We start from the raw sequence: 20241 nt of genomic DNA, 5'->3' as shown, positions 1-20241 counted from the left end.
CTTGGCTTTGCATACCTGATGTATTTCCCCAAGAACAAAGCAGACAATGGGCTATGCATCTAAGAAGATCAGCACAAAGGTTAAAGAACAAACTGAAGACAGACTGAATTAAGCTATGGTTCTTATCACTTCGGTCTTGTATACTACAGTCCTACTCACAGTATGTTCTGATCTACCCTTTCACAAACAATGTGTATCAGATCTTGCCATGGGCTGGGAAATTGTCTTCTTTCACTTCTCCATTGAAGGAGTCTGTTTGCAGGTCTCTTATGAAGAAAAATCACCAGTGGATTTCCACCTGGACCTCCATCAGAACTCATGTTATTCAACATCATCCAGGAGAAGGGGTAAGAACACGAAGTGATAAAATTTTCTGAGACAGAATTTTTGGACAACAACTAATCAGGTAGTTTAGATAGCAAAGATAAAAGCTGATTTTCTTAAAGTCCTTACTTATGATACTGGCATGCCAAATTCATAATATTTAATTCAGTATTCAAAGTACTGCATGAAAGAAAAAAAATATGCCCAACCTTGTTTACACAGTGATGGGCTCTGAACTAGTTACTATTGCTTAGGTATGAGACCTTGAGAGTATAATTTGTAGTTTTATGAAAACATCTACTCAGTCCTGACAATATGACAATAAAAGGAATTATTAGGCAAAGACTGGTACCCAAACAGAAAAAAACATTACCATGCCACTGTGTAAATCCATGTTGCATGAACAACTTGACTGTTCGCTTTTTGTCCCTCCCTCTGTAAAAAAACTTGCAGTAAAACTTGAAAAAGAACAGAGAAACACAACAAAAATGATCAGAGACGTGGGAGGCTTTCCATACAAGCAGCTGTTAAATGACTGAGATTTTTCAGAATGGAAGAGGTGACTACAAAGATATGTCAGGAGCTTTAAAAAAAAAAAAAAAAAAAAAAAAGTGTCTTGGAGACTAGGAATATGGAACAATTGTTCATGGTTTCTTATCATACAAGAACCAAATAAACTAAACAGAAGGTGTGCACAGTGAAGAAAAAAAAATACTTATTCTATACAGAAGTCATTAAATTGTGAAAGTCTCTGAAACAGAATGTTGTAGATGCTAATTTCACATGGGTCCAAAAAGCAATCAAATTTATGACTGAGGCATCCATCAAGGGTTATTAAAGACAAGAAGTCTCCAAGACAAAAACCACTAGAGGAGAGAAAGTATATTAGAGGAATCTTACTTTTTTTTTTCTTTTGTAATCTTCCCTAAGCATTCTTAGAGCAAAGATACTGGACTAGATGTATCTTTGTTCTAACCCAGATAAATTGTTACTATCTATACGTTGTTACTCAAAGTAGACTTTAACTCAGCACTTCATAAGCACAAACAAAACATTAATCTTTGTTTAGCGTCAACTATTTCTTAAATAGAGTGTTCAGCAAGTTTTAAAACACTATAACTATTCCCTCCAACAAATAAATCTCTACCATATGTCTAGGTTGGGAAGAATTATAATCGTAATGCAAAACAAATTTTTTAAAAATGACACTTTCTCCAATCATTTATTCATGGCAGAGTGGAAACCAGATGAATTGTTTGGATCCCTTCCATCTCAGGCAATCAGTTTCCCAATTCTTACACTAAATAACTACATAGAGTAGGCTTATGTGGTTTTCCCCTCCTCTAGGTTTTTACTGTTTTACATCTTTTTTAAATGTTTTGACACAATATTGCACTACGTATACCTCTGCTTCATAGCCTTTGTATGGCACCTTCTTTTTTACTATGACCAAAATTGCATTTCCATATAAATCACTTGCAAAAGTAATTAACATAAGATCTGATACTCTGAGAGCATGATCTGTTTAGAAAACTGGCTTAAGAATCTACTGACAATTTAATTCTGTATACAACACAACCACAGGGATATTTTGTTAGTCTGTTTCCTTATTTCCTTTGGTAGAAAATGTTGCATTAATGCAACTTTTGCATTTAATTAATCCTTGTTGACTTGGGAATGAGGAGGAAAAGACAAAACCAAGGCCTGAAAACGTTAACTGAGAGGAAACTAAACAGAAATTATTTTAAGTTAAAAAGACTAACTAATTAAAACTGAGGCAGAATATATGTTAAATGGAAGATAGACAGGAAAATGAAAGCATATTACCACCTATGAAGATCACTGCAATTACTACAGTTTGAGTGTCCTTGTAATAAATGCAGTCATAATAGGAAGAGTATAACAGTTGGTAAGTTGGATGCTCTCCTCTTGCCTACTATGTGTCTACTTATGCTATTTTTCCCTTGGGAAGTTTGAAATGGAAAAGAAAAATATGCCTGAGGGAGTCACCAAGCAAGGAACTCTTCCAATTCTTTCCAACACGTCCACTCTTTTTCCTGGTCTGGGCCCTGAGGCAACTTTAAAGCCCAGTAGTGTGGAACTGCCCAGAAAGTGCTCTCAAAATTGACATAAAGAGGGCATTTTCAAATAGGAACCAAAGTCTTAAATGGTTGCCTTAAAAAGTACCCATCAGATTAAACTATATACCTACACACTTTTATCTTCTAAGTGTACATATATGTTATTCGTACACATTTCTATGTGTACAGCACACAATTTTAAAATAAACTGTTCTCCTTTTATAAAATAGAAAAAAAAACAGATAGGAAACTTCAAATGGTTATTGAAACATTTAATTTAGGATGCCAAGATAAATCACGTCATTTATTTTCATTTAAAATGTAATATGCTGACAATTTTCATACTGAAAATTAATTTATCCACATTTTCATTGAAGCTTTCTATAAAATATTTAGATCCAAATATTTCATTCACTGTTTATTTCAGTTGGCCAAAAATAGTGTCTTATCACCAATGGCATATACGGATGTGCTAGGAAAGTTGTAAACTGCAAAAACATACAACATACCAAAACACACTATGGAAGCACAATATTAAAGAGAAAAAAAAAATACCAAACTCAAAGGCTATGGAGGAATACTATAGTAAAACTTGAAATTCTGCTATTATGTTTTGGAAATGAAGTTAGTAATGAAATTTCCTGAAATAAGAACATTTTGGCAGAACGTAATTCACCATGAACAATGGAGTGAACTAAAAGGGTTTCTTCTCCAATATATTTCTTTGCAATGGAGACATTTTTGAGCTAATTTTTCCTTATTGTATGTAATGGATATTTGAGGGCATTCAATCAAAAAACTTTCCCAATATACTGTAATACACCTTTCTATAACACTAAGGTCTACAGAAAAGCTCACAAGCTTTGCAAAATTGGAATTCTTTTTTTATTAACCTCATTTATAGCATTTCCAATGTACTTTCATATAATCTAGGTGCAAAACTGTGTCTTCAGATTCTCTTTTTATAGTATGAATGTCAGATATGCTTAAGAAATCCGGGTATCTCAGGAATTACTAAAAGCTTTTTACAATCTTCTGACTATAAAAAATTTTCTATTTTTATTTACCCAGATGCAAGAACAAAATCAAAGCAAGCAAGCAGAGTAGATGAGTTATCAAAAAAACCCTCAAACCAAAAACCCGACAGCCTTCTTTTGGGAAAGCTTGTTCCTTTGAACTCCATGGTAGCCTGAGAGGTGTAAAGATGAAACGTTCTAAATTTTTGAATAAAATTACTTAGTAACATTTTTCTAAAGTGAACATTAGTGCTTGATATTTAAGAATCACCAGTAAACTCAACCTTGTATGGAGCATAAAGCAACACAAAGCAGCTCAAAACATCCTCCAAAGAAATAAATTCATTCTTGGACAGAAAAGGCATCTTATTCATTCAGTCTTCATCTGAAATACTTAAATTATCTTAGTGATCAAAATGCTCCCCTTTTGATGACTTGGGCCAATGAATTAGAACCAACTTTTCCTTCCTTTTTTTCTATTTCTTAAGTGCAACTGACAAATGACCGCTGAGTCTTATCACGTTACAGCAAAGTTCCCCCAGATTTCAAGTTAGCAGTGCTTCTGATAGAGTTTTTTAATTTTCCAAATATTTTATTATTTAAATTTAATGCTGAACTAATAAACCATTTACTTCAACATGCAGTAATGATCTCCTTTTACTAAATGGATTTTAAATTGGTGCATTCAGCTGTATGGAAAATAAAACAACTATCTAGGCACACAAGGAAATACTTGAGATGCAGTTTTGAACATTTCACCCGTGTCTTAAATTCAGACTAATACAATCTGGTTTTTGTAAGAGGAAAAGTATTTCTCTATGCTGTTTCCTAAAGAAGTCAAATACTAAATATGATTTCAGTTCTTTTTAAAGGAAAGGTAATGTGTATTGAGATTTAATATCAAAAAATATTTTAGAAATTGTGCTTAAATGAATATTTATTGTTGGCTAACAGTGTTTATAGCCAGTTACTCTGGAAGTTGAAACTGGTCACCAATTTTAACTATAAAATCCTGATAAAGAGGTAATGCCATGGGTGCAAACAAGCAATGCAATGGTTATCGAGGCTTTCTTACTAAATAATATTTTATGAGCCTATTAATATTCATTATAGTTCCAGAAAAGTAATTCTGCCTTGAAGTAGAGATACTTAATGTTCTTGCTTGTGGATTAGCTAGTGATTGCCTCCTTTAATGCACAGTCATTACTCCTCTTGTTCTGACAGTATTTTCTCTTTCTCCCCTCTCCCCTCCCCGCCACCCCCGCCCCCTGTTATGGAGAAAGAGTGCTTCCTTTAAAATTGTTAATAAAGGAAACTGTGATTATAAATTATTATTTTAAATTTGCCTTGAAATGTTCCTTACAGTATCTAGATAAAGGTGTTTGTGGATGTTGGAACATCAGTCATAGCCTAATCTTACAGGTATGCTGCTTTGCAAAGATGAAAATATCCTCAGAATTAGCAACATCAAATAGTTGCAACAATACTGTAACTCGCCACAGATAACTGATTCCTGAGAAACAACTAATAGATCCATTACTGGGGGACTTTGCTAACCATAAGTGTTTATTTTTTCCCCAACAACGTGTCATTCTCTATCGCATTGAAATAAACTCACTGAAAGGCATATAAGACTTCATTCTCAGGCATTTTGAGCCAATAACAAATATTATGCAAGTCAATCTCTACCAATCCTCTTGTCTGAAAAAATGACACTACAACTAAGGTGTTTGGTTCCAGTCTTCATCCTCTACAATCCTGTATTTTACAGTGCTATCTCTAGCAACCTACACCACTGAACCAAGTAAAAGCTCCCAGGTAAACGCACTGATGGGATTACAGGTCAGTAGAACTCAAGGTTCATAAACAAAATTTCCTAATTTCCTCATTATTTCCTGATAGCCAAAGACCTTGTGAAATATTTGTTTCATCTACTTATGCAAACCTAACATGGCCTTAAATTTGTTACTTGATTCCCTCAAAACATGAAGAAAAAACTTTGGCACCTGGCCTTAGCAAAAGGTCAAATTCTAAATTTACAGATCTGCAACTCATTTATTTAGCATCACAATGTAATTATGTTTTATTAGTACACCATTTCTAGACATCTGGCCTTAGGAAATAATAGCTTATTCACACTTAAATGTGATTGGTTCATTTATGACACTTTTTATCCAGTTCTTAAATTACCTAAGTCAGTGCAAACACTCTACAGCCTAGGAGAGACAGTAGCAGGGCTACATAAAATGATGAATATCATAATTCATCAGAGCTTCATGGCAAGCATGTACAATATCTGATAAGATCTTTCATTTTGTGTTTATCCAGAAGGAATGCAAAAATCAGGCAAAATTTTAAAAGAATAAAAAACTTCAACTGCATGATACTATTTAAGTATTATCGGATGCTTTGAATGTATGCTATAAAGAAGGTATGTTAAAATCAGTTATCTCCTACGGATATTGATCTGATATATACTCCTATTGATCCAGATCTGAACAGGCAAAATACACCAACAGCTTAGCATTTCTCAGACTTCTACGTTGTCAAACAGCAACACTTAAGTTTTTTTTTTTTTTAAAAAAGGGCCCTTTTTGCTCAGAGACTTTTTTTTAATAAAAAAAAGTAAAATATTTCTAAAAAACCCCAACAAAACACCACAACCAAAAAAAAAACCAAACAACCAAACCCACAAAAAAACCACACACAGTCTTACTGGGGAAGCACCAAATAAACACATTTATCATCATTTGGAAATCACTTGGAATCAAAATGAATTGGCTTAGTGGCGTGTGAGAAATTTCAGGCACACTACTTCAGTCCATGAAACAATATTTAATACCTTAAATATTTACTTGTTTGAAATGATCAGTTTAAAATTCTGCCCACTCAACAGAAGAGATTGTATTCTTTTCCAGCTGAGAATCTCTAGATTGAAAATACACGTAGCACAGGTAGGAATCTGAAAGATAGATTAGGTTGAGCAGAAAAATATTACCACTAAGTCCAATAGCTCCTACTCAGTATGATGTTAACTGGTATTTTCAGAGGTTAGTGCTGAAATATAATACCCTCTGGAACAATCTAATACACACTAGTTGTTGCTGAAAAGGAATTAATGGTAGCAGGAGACAGAATAATACCTATTCCTCCCTCAGAAAATCTTTCCTCTACTATTTGTTAACCTATTTTAGTATTGAAGACTCATGATAGTCATAAAGCTCTGACTCAGATTCCACATAAAATACAATATTTGGGACCTCATATCGAAGTCATTGGAAGTATAAATTCAATAAGTATTTTTTTGAGTTAGGCTTTGTGGACTTGGGGATAACTTATATAAGCCAATGGAAAGTCCCATTTATTTAAATGAACAATTCAGTACAGATTTTATATTTAGATTTTTGTTGTTGTTGTTGTTGTTAAATTCTGGTCTATTTTGCTTTGGAAATAAAGACACACTTCAAAAAAAAGTTTTTTGAACATGCACCTGTAATAATTGCCTTTGACAAACTAAAATAGAAGTAAAGCTATCATAATGAAAGCAGTGATGTTTTAGAATCATTTTTGAGGACTGTGAGAATCTAATAACTAAGCACACGCGATCATAATGAGCACTGTATTTATGGGGACTTCCTGCTGTTTGCCTTTCCACGTGATTCAAGACACAACAAAGCACCGAGTATGACAATCATATTAGGCACTGGCCTCGCATTTCCTCCTAAAAGCTAAGCCCGAAGACAAGTTCTGTAATTTCAGCCCAGATCAACTTCTGTAATAGTTGCTGTTACTGTAGGTTCATATATCACTTCATACAAATACCTCAGCAATAAGGAGTGCTTGAAATCTGAATCTGATATCTGTGACCTGAACAGCATTTCAAAACTGAAGGTATTTTTAAATATACAAAGCAATAGCATGTACAGTAACAATATACATGATCCTGAATAACAGCTGCATGACAGATTAGATATTGTTAATAGTGTTGAGTGGTACCTGAAAGCACAATAGTTCCAGTGAAACTATAAAGCATCACTAACAGAAGAAGGGACTATAAAATTAGGTCATATTTTGTTTTGGCTAGCTAATTCTTTCTGAAAATTTCTTGTACATCTAGTGGTATTTTTTACACTCAAGTCCTCAGTGTGAGGGCCTTCCATGGCCCCTTTTTTGAGCATAAGATAACATCAAAAATAGTTCTACACTAAGAATAGAAAACAATTCTGAAAGATATTGCTATTTTTTTTTCTTCATTTTATGCAGGATGTCAATTGTTACATACAGCATTTAGTTCTATTATTTACAATAAACTTGTTATTTGCATTCATTGTATTCAATCAGTTCTATTCATAAATGTCTAAATTAGCATCATTCTTTCTACTGCAATCACAAAGGGAAGTGCCTACATATACATCTGCATCTGCTGAGTGATCAAATAGAATAATTTATTACGATTTACTTGCTTGTGGTATGCCTTGAGGTTTTGCAACCCACCATGAAGGCCACCTGAAGTACCTCCTTTGAAATTTCATTTTAGATGGTACTTTAAAGGAGGAAAACACATAACATTATTTATTTTAGAAAACAGCACTAGAAGACAAACAAAAAGAGAAAGCATTTACAGCAAACACAGAATTATCTTGATACGATAGGAGACATTACACAAAGAAAGAAAATCCTTGAAAAATAAAGGAAGCACATCAGCTGAGTTTTAGTTTACAGAAGATAAAGCTTTCAAGAACCTGTATTCCTCCTTTCTAGCTTTTGTTTGACTCCATCATCTTAGGCTTTCAGCCACCCTTTCAGAAAAAGTTAAATATATTTTTCCCTGTCTAAAAAAACATTCCCTTACAGAAAATCCTTTAGCTTGGGGCTGGCTGGGGAAGGAAAACAAAAAAGCAAAACATGGAGCTGGATCACTTTTGAGATAGAATTTTACACGATGTGGTTGAAGCAGTAGAGGACCGAACCAGCTGATTCCTTCAGTCCCAAGATCCCAAAACCTAGTTAGATCTAAACTTTCTGTTTTATCTTCTTATATTAATGGAAATAATTTTTCAGGCTCCTCTCTGCAGACACTATTGATCTAGTTAAACTGTTATGGCATCTAGTAGACAGATATCTAGTAGATAGATTCTATAGCACTAAAAAAAACCCCTCACGGTATGAGGGAAAACAGTCGATACCCAGAAAACCGCATCAGTCTTGCCAGTATGTAAAACACTACAGAAGCCAGTAGGCATCTTCATCTGCTTGTAACAGTTTGTTAACCTGGACTTGGCACAAACCTCCAAGGCAGAAAGCACCCTCTCAAGCATTTTCTTTCTTTGTTACTGCTTCAGCATCTGACCTTCTGAAGGGGGAAAGGGATTTTTATTCCACTGCATAGTTATTCACATTTGGTTGTCCTGTTTATTTTGAACTCATTTTGTAAGATAAAATGAGACTGTCAAAAGTAATTCACAGAATACAAGCAAGCATGTATATGTATATATGTATAGATATATATTTATGTGCGTGTTAATACCTTTAAAACAGGCAATGATTAATCTTTGCCTTTAAGGTGGTTTATTTTCCACCACCAGAGAAAAAAATAGAATTGCTGTTATCTGTGGGGAACTCTTCATAAAGCAGTACAATCTACAGTCATGTTTGATACTGAATTTACAATCTTTAGATGACAGTCAAATTTCTAATTAAGTATGCCAATGAAAAAAATTCCTACCTGCAAATGCTAATGAAACAGTACTGATAATCCCACAGATATAAACTCATATTTAAATAAAATGTAATTGCCTAATCCTTTAAAAAGAAACCACTTTAAGGGAGTAGGTTGTTCAACAGCATAGTGAAGACAGCTTTTAATCCTATCCAACTGTGTTCAAAATCTTATCCAAGTATTTTTAAATACCAGTTGAAATCACAGCTAGAAATGTGCATGCTAGTTGTATGCTTGACTATTACTATCCCCTTTTTAGGGTCAGGCTGATGACATAAATATCCCTAATGCCTTCTCTCAGCCCTTTTTACAGCTTTCTCATTTTTCTCAAAGGTTCTTCTGTGCAGCATGATCCTGTGCTGAGTAGAGGACATCGATGAACAATTACATTTAGAAAATGAGAGCTGTTTAATCTTCACCAAATTCAAATATGTCCTAAAAGTATATTTTGTTATCTGTAGTACATTTTATATTTTAGCAGCTTCAGGTACAAACTGGCTTCAGAAGTACCCTTGGGGAATTGTGACATATAACAACTGTGGTGCTGTGACCCCTATCACCCCTCCCCTACCTCTACCACCTAGTCCTAGCATTTCTGTCCTCGTATGACTCTGTCTTAACAAACAAGGCATTAGAACTGCTTCCCTTCTATGCCCTTTCTTTCACTCCCTCTCCATACTTAAAAAAGAAATTCACTAGAGTTACAGAAACAAAGAAGACCCGTTGAATTCTGTGCAGCAGTTTTGAATAGGATTAATTTCTCCAGCATTGCAAACTCAAATTTTCTCCACTGCCATTCTGAGTGAATAAATGTCAGTAACTCTTGTTCCAGCAGTTGGGCAGACAAACTTTAATGAGGAGAGTTCAACAGTTCTCAAATCCACCACTCCACTGCTATTAGGGATAGAGGCAAATCCACTGGGAGTAGCAGGTATTAAATTGAAATTAGGTTCTAAATGGAGATGAAAATGGTGGAGGTAAAAGAATGAAAAACCAGTGACAAACACACTGTCAAGCTCAATGGACAGAGAACCGTGTGAGGGGTGAAAAATTCTAGAAGCATTTTTTATTTAAAATAACAGTTATGTCTTTTATACTTCTTTAAATAACAAATAAGACCATAATATTTTAGATGATCTCCTGCAAGTACTATTACTGTTATAATCTTTCACCCATTACATAGTTATGAAAAGTATTTTTAAAAAAATCCTTCCTATTTTGGTTTTGATTTGTTCTACGTGTTTGAAAGTGTCTGAGCTGGTGAAAAATAATCTTTTCCATACTGTACAAAATGATAATTTCAAAATTATAATATATAATTACAATACAACATAATTATAACTTTGGAATGCAAAATTGAAATGATTAAATACTTAAAGAAAATTCTGGAAAAAAATCAGTTTTTTGTCTGTTTGGAATAAATATTTTCAACATTCCTATTTCACTTTATTGAAGAAATTTAAAATGTTTAATTCTGTCGTAGGTTGAAGCTTAAATGAGGAGATACTTGTGTGTGGAATGGTGTGTGGAAGATGTGATGTGAGTGCTTCTTGTGTATATTTCCTTACACGGATCTGTTTCCCTGTCTATATTAATTCTCTGTATCCTGGTAAATCCAGACTTGCCATTACTAGTAACAGGTCACAGGCTTTGGCTTAAGCAAACAACACAGGCCTCTGGACTGGGGCTGTCAGATTCGTTTTGCCTGGGGTTGGCTTGGCTTTTGTGGAGAGCTTGGTTTCAGCTTGGGGTCAGTTTGTTTAGCCATAAGAGCAGTAGTTTAGTGACCAGGTGGCTATCATTTAATTTGTTTTGGTTTTGCTTAGCTTAGTATACTTTTATAGCATTATGTAATTTTTGTTAATGCTATTGACGTAGGTTAGAATGACTGAATTCAAACTCTCAAGACCAAACACAACACAAGTGGAGTTAATCCTCAAATTTATTTCAAGAGTATTTGTTTTGCCTTAATTACAGAGACTAATGGTATGTCACATTCCTTTGGCCTGTTGGGCACAAAATGTACAATGACCTTTTTTTTAGGTTTCATTTTTAAACAATTTAATGAATATGTAGACAGTTTGTTAAAAAACCCTACTTAGAAGAATGAATCTTGCTCTAGAAATCATCTTCCAAGATACCCCTATAGTTTTAAATAGGGTCTTCTCCACTATTGTATTGCAACAAAGAAACCTAAATAATTCCTAACTTTATGTAACCTAATGTTTCCATTATCGTTCATATTAAGACAATGCTTAACATACCATATGGAAATGATCTTCGTTATTCAAAAGTCCATTAAAAATATACAACAAAAAGCTATCCTAATGTCTGGAGTTTCACAGCTATGCAAAATAGTCCCTCAGAGGCACATCCAAGTCTTATTTGGAAGAACAATGTTATGCTTCCATTAATACATGGTTTCAGTGTTTGCAAACAGCATGCTAACACTTTAAACATGTCTTTTACCTTCTTGGATTGCTATACATCCTACCTGCTTCCATATATATTTCCACATCTATGCATATAATCAAGATCTACATGTACAACATCTATCCATATAATTGTAGATAATGCATGGGTACGTTTCTACAGATGCTATGTAATTCTTTATGTTTTGGTAAGTCAGACATATCACAACCTTTAATAAAGAAATTAAGGTATTTCCTAGTGTTTTGCTGGTACAGATGAATTAATTTATCTCACTGCCACAAAGTCCTAACATCTCCCATTCTCTCCCTCTCCCCCTTTATTTCTTGGCTCTACTCTCCTTTTGCATGAGTTATGGTCTGACCCTTCACTTACTCAATTCAGGTCACCCAACTGGCAGAAAATAAGCAGGATTGGGGGTGGGATGTGGAGGGTGAATATTTTTCTGCTGATTTAGTAAGTGACTCAGAGGAGAGACCACGAGTGTCAGGACACCGCAAGAAAGGCAGTCAGATAATAGCAGGAAGCAGGATCAAGGTTTTTTTAGGAGCACTAAGCCATTCATTCAGCTAAGCAGTATCACAAAATCACACTTTCTGAAAGACTTTCAGGGAAATAAAAATAGAATTAAATGGGCAAAACTAGGAAACTTTCAGGTAGTCTTTCTTGATGTTTATTTTCATGTTTATTCTTATTGCTTTCCATGCAGCCATGTTTTTCCTAATATCCATTCATTATTTTTTAGTTTTAAACTCTTTAAGTAGTTTTGGATCTTTTTTCATTTGACATCATCTAAAGTGGCTGAGAGCTGTCAGTTGTCCAAAGATAAAGTACAAGAAGACTAAAGCAACAGGCTGTAATGACTCAAAATGAAGATATGTTTATGGACTAGTCAATGCATAATCAAACTATAAATATAGGAAGAGCTGAGCACAAACTTGATCTGCTATGCTGCCAGGTTGATGAATGTGGAGAAACAGATATTGAAACCAAAGTCAGATTTCAAGATTCAGTCTTAGATTTGAGGTAGATAAGAGTAAAAATCATCAGTTCTGATCTGGATATAACAAAATATATGGATGTATCTTATATTGCATGTAACATACTATATGAAAGCTCTCAACATCTTCCTTCTTTCTGTTACTCACTACCACGTTGACCCATATCCCAGTGGTTTGGTCAAGATGTTCGTATGTACTGTACACATTTGTCCCCAGACACCTTTGGCATTTAGAGAACAAATACCTGGCAAAACTACACCACAAATCTATACCTCTCTCTGCGTTCTGTGAAGACATAAGGCACCTAATAGAAGTGGTATATTTGTTGCTGGGTTTGTCAGAAATGGTCTTATCAGCACTCATAAATACAGAGTGCGGGGAAGCGTTCTAGCTTTTTCGGTTCTATTGGTTATATCTTGACCACACTACTTCCCACTTGTGCACAACACAGACTTATCAATGCATGTTGGCATTAAGAAAGATTATCTACAAATTCTCCATTACCAAAATCCCTCAGAAATCTGGAGACTAATGGATCTCATTGATTTCTGGTAAGAAGTTCTCTACTATAATATGACTGTTAAATTATACTTATTGTTTAAGTACAGCATCGGGATGTATCAAGATTTAAAAATAAAAAAATACCATTTTAGAAAAACAAAGCAAGAGGGAGAAAAGAAAACTGAAAAAAGAATAAGCTAATCTTTGTACTTACGAAAAGCTCTATAGAATTCTTCCAGAGCTAGGTGCTTGTCACTATTATAATCATCGTATTTCAGCAAATCGAACAGAGAGCAGTCAGACAGATCCTTGCCAAGCTCATCCCGTTTTATTACCTGACAAGAAAATTATAACCATGAAATTACATTTGAGCTCTTAGAGTTCTCTGGTATAATTAATTGTTTCTAATAATCATTTAATAGATCATTTTAAGGTTGCTGTGGGGCAATGAACTGCAACTGCGTTGCAGTTGCAGGGATTGTCAGGGATTTCCAGTTACTTTGTAATTATTTATTGCAGTTTTAAAAGTTAGTACCTTTAGGACAGACTCACTGAGATTACACAAAAGTGTTCAGAACATATAGAGAATATATATAATGGGGATAGGCAGAAGCACTATAAAGACACTGTGAATGTTAAAGCTGATTTTACTTTAAATGTATAGGAATGGTGATTAAGAACCATTCAAATATACTTGAGATAATAATTTCCCAAGTACACGTGACGTAATGTCTTTTTCCTCTCAGTCTAATTCCTAACCACAAAAAAAAATTCAGACATTTTCAAATAAACTAAACTCCTATTACCTACTAATTGTATCAACTTCTTACAGGCTTTTGACAAGCCTATTATCTTCCCAAAGACCTGTTATAAGAGTAGCTGACCTGAAAAGGCTCCTGTTTCTAAATGGGGGCACATACACTTTGTAAATAGATCATAATTAATAGCTATTAGATTTTAACACCAATTAACTTCTTCCAGAAAAATGTTCTTTAATTTTTGCACCATTTTGGTTTAAAGTCTGTATACGTTGTAGACATCTACCTTGATTCCATCCAAGGAATTCTTAAGATAACCACACATATTCAGAATTCTAATTTTACATGGTGCATGTATTAAAAACAATATTACATAACTGAAAGAACCAAACCTAATGCAACACCTTGTTATAATTTGCAGTTTAAAGTTTTGTACCTTGCACAGAAAAAATGAATATAACTATAGTTAATTCCTTTGTAAAATAATTAGTCTTCCTACCCTGTCTCCCAAAATAACTGCAAAACCATTAAATTTGTATTATCATATGATAGCTTCTGAAAAACAAGGGATACAGAGGCTTTTGTGTTTCAGTTGCTCTGCAAAAGAATCAACAGGAATAGAGAGGAATGCATTCAGTTATTATTCATGTAAATAGAAAATTTCTAAATAATAATAGAGAATAAAGGGAGCATTAGAGCAAAGAGAAAGGACACAAACATTTTACCCTACCAGAAGTAATCTATATATTAATAAAAAAGCATTATGAAAGATAATAACCTTGTTAATACATTAGAAAGTATGAAAACTATTCACAAAGATAAGAAAAATCACCACAAAACCAGCTTTAGCTATTATTAATTAAATATACATACTACCTACCTGAATATTAGCGTTGGCTACTTCTCATACTTTAAAAGCCTGTTTATTAAGTTCACATTAAACTGAATTAGAGAAAAAATGCAACTGCGTAGATCTTAGAGCTGGTACATAAAGGACAAAAATGTATCTTGGGAAAAATTAATAACTCTAAGCCCATTGTAGTTATAGAAGTAGTACTAAAGATATAACGGTGTGTATTGAAAACTTCACTCTAGAAGAAATCTCTAAGATTTCAAGGCCATGAAATGTGCTTAAAATCACAGCTGGTTCATGAAAAAGGAACATTTAGAGTAAGAAGCATTGTTCCTTTGCTTCTTTTTCATAAAAGGTGGTCTGAAATAGTTTAGAACACTTATTCCCACTAGCTTCAGTTGTACAAACAAGGATTAAATTTTACACCTAATGTGGTGCAATAAAACCTTTGTTAAAGCCCACCAACACCTGCCACTATAGTACCACATTTTTAATTGCATATTAGTGTTCTGAGCTTCAATCCTTTGAGCTGAAATCTGTCTTATGATGCTTTTCATTTATAATTGGTCAATTTTATTTAAAATAAAAATAACAATAATTTAAAAAAAGATTAGCCAGAATGATTGAGATATTTCCAAGAATTATGCTATGGACATGTACGATTTCTTTTCCTGGCAATTATTTAATTTTCATCTTCAGTAAACCCATAATTTTGATTACAGATATAAGATTCAAAGTTTGTTTATATATAGACATCTTTATGCTGGTGAGACACTTTGGGGTTCTTTGGAAAATTCACTCAGTTTTGATAAACCCTCCAAAAGTGTCCATAAGGACAAATTTCAGAAGGTACAGAAGTGATTTCATATCACGATTAATCTTAATTATCTGCGATTTGCTGCTAAAAGAGCTGTTCCAATTTTTACCCAATAGGAATTCTCTTGTGCTGGATCTAGCCATCTCCCGACTCTGCAATGTGATCTGTGGATCAGAGCAACTCTCTGATCGAAAGCAAAATTAATCTTTGTGGAGATTTTGGTTGGTTGGGCTTTTCTCTTGAAAGGGTGGGGGATTAATATTCTATCACAAGAGGTACAACTCAGAACAGGTATTAGGATGTGGGAATTTGGATTTTGAAAAATTACCTGTTTCTGTAGCAGCCTGCTGTTAGATGAGATCGACCGTGATATGGAATTACAACCTATATGAGACTCTAGCAAAGCAAAGCTGACTACTTACCAAGCCGTTAGTCAACAGAGAAGTCGTTTAGCAACTTATGTTAGCATTAAGTGTTTTAAAATCATCAGGATCAAACTGCCTGTTCACAAGAGTCCCTAACTCACCATCTGAGGAGATCTTTTTCTTGTTGACATTACCTTTTAAATTATCTTCAAATATCAGTGAAATTCCATAAGGTGGGACATATAATGATGCAGTGCAAATATTCAAACAGGGCAAGAAAAACTGTCAGTATTGGTTCAAGAAATAAACAGTGGAATTCACAGATAAAGACTGTGAATATTTTTTGTGTTTAAACGCTGTCACGACATGATATTTTAACACCATCTTCTAGGAAATACAGCCTGTCAGACAAACCCATTTTTCATTTTCTTTTACTTATGTCAGGGATTTAATTTACAAAGGCATCTTGCTAAACATAATAGCTTCTTGTAGGTATTTTTAATTTCACACCCTACATCATTACAAAAGAAAAATAATACTATGCAGTATCAATAAGGCATATAGTGCATGAATAATAAAGTCAGTAATTGCAAAACCTGAAAAAATAGATGTCAGTACAGAATCATCAGTGGCTGAAGCAATCCAGTGGGATTTTGCAAGTCTGGGGTCTCATCCCAGTCCTTTTCGATAATTTAAAAATAAATATAAAAAGAAGATTGGCAGATGGCATATACTGTTGAGGTGAATAATAATGAGGAGAAGGACAGGGAAGCATATGGAATGAAATGGATCACATGGTTGGATGTTTGCAGGAAAAGGATCTGTGTTTTCATTGAGCCAAATGTAAGGTCATTCATCTAAAAATAAGAACCCAGATCATACCTTAATGAGGATAAATGGGCCCTGGAAAGCATTTTATCTGAAAAAAAGGCAGGATTTGCTGTGGATAAGGAAGTCTCATGAATTCCAGGATCATTCTGTAGCCTAACCAAGCAGTATGGTTTTTTGAAGTGTAACAAGGTAGCTGGGGGTAGAAAGGCAATGGTGGGACATTGAAACACAACATTCAGTTTTGACTTGCACATATTAAAATTCAATGTTGAAAAACTAGAAGGGAACTTTTCAAGTTAGAAAGGATCCATAAAAGTAATCAGAAGCCTGCCGAAGACACTTTACATTAAGAGAGCTGAGAAAAATCAATCTTTATAGGTTTTGGGAGGTTTGTTTTTGGTTTTGTTTTTTTAAAGAGAGACTAAGAACTGACCATATCAGATTCCATAGGTATTTTTACAAGGGAAAAAATAAATATGGATGCTTCAATTTGGCAAACAAAAGTTAATAGGACAGGAAAAATGAATAACGCCTCTGAAACAAAAAAAGAAAAGCTACAGGAAAAATTAACCTTGAATCCTGGGACTCTTAAGTTCTCCTTGATGTTTTCAAATCAAGGCTGCACACCTTCCTTGTAGACCTTTTTTGCCTCAGCCAAAAGCAAGACACTACAGTTTTTTAATTAAAAGTGTAGGGCAAATAGAATAAAATTCCATGTCTGTGATACACAAGTTAGATTAGATGATGATATACCATATATGATCTAACAGTGTGCCTTAAGTTTTAAATTCTATTAATCTCTGTCCATGGAGGAGGGAAGAGTAAAATTCAAGAAAACTGATTCTTGAGCCAATTCTTTAAACCCAGCCTGTCTACTCCTTGGTTAAACTAAACAGATGGTAATTAGTTAGGGAGGCAGGATAGAAACAGGTAAAACTTTTAATAAGTCACATGCTAGAAACAAAATTCTTTCTATAAAGGTTAAAGCCTGATTAAGATGATCTGCACAATTTTATGATTGTGCCATACAAGTCATACAAGGGATTATTTGATTTCAGACTTCTGAGTTGAAAATTCATACCAGAGAAAGTTCACAAATATTTATTCTCACAAATTTTACTTTACATTTCCATAAAATCAGTGAAGCATTTACTTTCCATATCGTGAACAGGTAAAAGGTAAGACATACAACAAAACTGCTGCTGTTTATGGCTCATTGTGAAACCCCATAAATACTGAAAACTTAGAAACTTATCTAAATTTTCAAATTAAATATGGCTTTTCTAAACTATGAATCTTATGCTTGAGAATTGAATGCTCTTTGAAACATGGAGGAGGGATTTGTAGTATTTGGAAAATATTGGTTTTTTTAAAGATATAGCACACAATTATTTATTTCCCATGAATCAGCATACCGTTAGCTAAGTTCAAAACCTCTCAGGAATTTAGTCAGTACTACTCCAAATTTGAGGAGCCTGGGAAAGGTAATCTGATTAAGAATGACAAACTGCATGTCAGAATAGATGGTTTCATTCATTTCAGTTTGATTTCTGGCAGCCACAATGAAAAGTCTGCAGATGTTATGAAACTAGATCACAAATAACAACATTTCCTTTATTAGTCCACCTTACCAAAAATTTTGTCAGTCAGTGGTTTTCTGCTTGCCTGTGATTGATGGTGTCTATGTACTTCCCCAAAGAAAATGCTACAGAAATACAACTACAAACAAAAACTTCCTTTACAGCAAATATGGTAGTTCAGTTAATGAGTGTTCATCTTTCCTAAAAGCAAGTATCTTATCACAACTGTATCACTCAGTGCTTGATCTAGAGTACATCAAACACCAAACACTGTGGGAATTGTGCTCCAAATTAATTCTGACTACACGAGGGCATTCAATTACCTTGTTTCACCATCTTCCACAGCAGTATAACTTTGTGGAAATTAAAAGAATTGATAATTTATGAAATCAAATTAATAATAAAGGTTGGTAAATTGTTCCTTGCTTTAACTTCCCTTAACAGAATTTAAGAATCCTTGAGACAGAGAGAAGTAACTGAAGAAGCATAACTGCTTGTCTTAACCTTGAGATCATTGGCCAGAGAAAGGGATATCCTAGGTAACCCCAGCTTTAGAAACTGTTTCTTCTATATTTTGCATTAGCCAATCACTAGACTGTGCCCACGCTCTTGTTTAAAAAGATACCTTCTCAGACTTCAGGCATGGACTTTCTTCATAGCCAGAAACTGAGGAATTCATAGCTGCAAGATCATCTAGCAGTTAGATTTTGCAATGCTTACACACCTCTGAGGATCCTACATGCTCCATTTGGACTGAAGAAAAGACTTCAAGCTGCCTACCCAGGTATATGAAATATTCACATTGTAAATATATACGCAAGGGTATTAATCTAATACCTAGATATAGGGTAGAATAAATCTCCTTTTAAAAGCTATTCATAGCCCTTTTTTTCCTTACATGCCATTCCAGTAGCTAAATAACTAAATTCTAATCCAGCAGAGTAACTGAATTATCCGTTACACAAGAAAATAATGGGAAGGGCTTCTACTTGATAAAAGCAAAGGCAGCAAACAGATCAAGATGTTAGGGTTTAGTACTATGATCACAGTGTTTGTAAGCTATATCTCACTACTAATCCCTAAAAAATTCTCTTTTCTTTTCCCCCAATTTTGAAGTTTCATGTAGGATTCTTATTTTTATTTTGAATCTAGAATTGAATATAGTGCATATTCAGTTTTTCTTAGATTAGTGATAATAAAAATAGATAATACAACCTAAGTAATAAGGTATCCCTAATTAATAGGCAGAAAAGAAAGAGAACTATAGCTTAATAGGCGAAATATGCTTCTGCCTATGCCACATGTAGGAAACACCAAAGTTGACTAAAAATTCGAAAAGAGGAGATAGGCTTATTATCCCTTCTCTCAGTTCCGAGTCCTCCAAATAACACATAGTTATACCATAAAGGTAAAAATTTAAAGGCCAGGGCTCCATGAAGTATTTTCATCAGAGTTTGAGAAACCAATGCTGACAGAAAAGATGCAATTTACATTAGTTGTAGATGTGCAAACAAGTGCCACGAAGTATCAGCTGGCATGAAGTGCAACAGTACTATCGTTAATACAGAAATAAAATCAGGAGATGTTAATTTTTTTTCTTTTTTTCTTTCAGATCTCAGCGGCACAACATAGAGAACACAGTTTAGGAATCTTAATCTTTGAAGGAAAAAATGGAGCCATAATTCAGGCCAAGCCGTCACATAAAAAAGGACACACATCTGTTCTCAATTCACAAACAAGCAACAGTTTGTTAGCAAATATAATAACCGACAGTGATTGAAGCAAATCTGAGAAAAAAGAACTTAAAGAATAAACAGGAAGAAACTAATTAAAATTTTATCTTACCTATACGTTTAGCAGCAATTAATGCTGTATTAAACAAACCAATTAAATGTATAATTCTGTCAGATTACTTTTTTTAAGACAATATATAATAACCAAGCCATTTATAGATACAGCTCTACT

At 34.0% G+C, this 20241-nt stretch overlaps 1 protein-coding gene across 4 annotated transcripts in view; it reads right to left on the bottom strand.

Annotated features, from left to right (window-relative positions):
* Nucleotides 1-20241, bottom strand: part of FSTL5 (follistatin like 5) — a 421124-nt gene that overhangs the window by 145075 nt on the left and 255808 nt on the right. For all 4 annotated transcript variants that reach the window (XM_076336585.1, XM_076336583.1, XM_076336586.1 and 1 more), the window contains exon 6: nucleotides 13287-13407. In XM_076336585.1, the coding sequence (XP_076192700.1) occupies nucleotides 13287-13407 (121 nt within the window). The remainder of the gene's footprint in view (nucleotides 1-13286; nucleotides 13408-20241) is intronic.

This window comes from Aptenodytes patagonicus, chromosome 4 (genome assembly GCF_965638725.1).
Source record: "Aptenodytes patagonicus chromosome 4, bAptPat1.pri.cur, whole genome shotgun sequence".
Lineage (NCBI taxonomy): Eukaryota > Metazoa > Chordata > Aves > Sphenisciformes > Spheniscidae > Aptenodytes > Aptenodytes patagonicus.
This window is presented reverse-complemented; position numbering and strand designations above follow the sequence as displayed.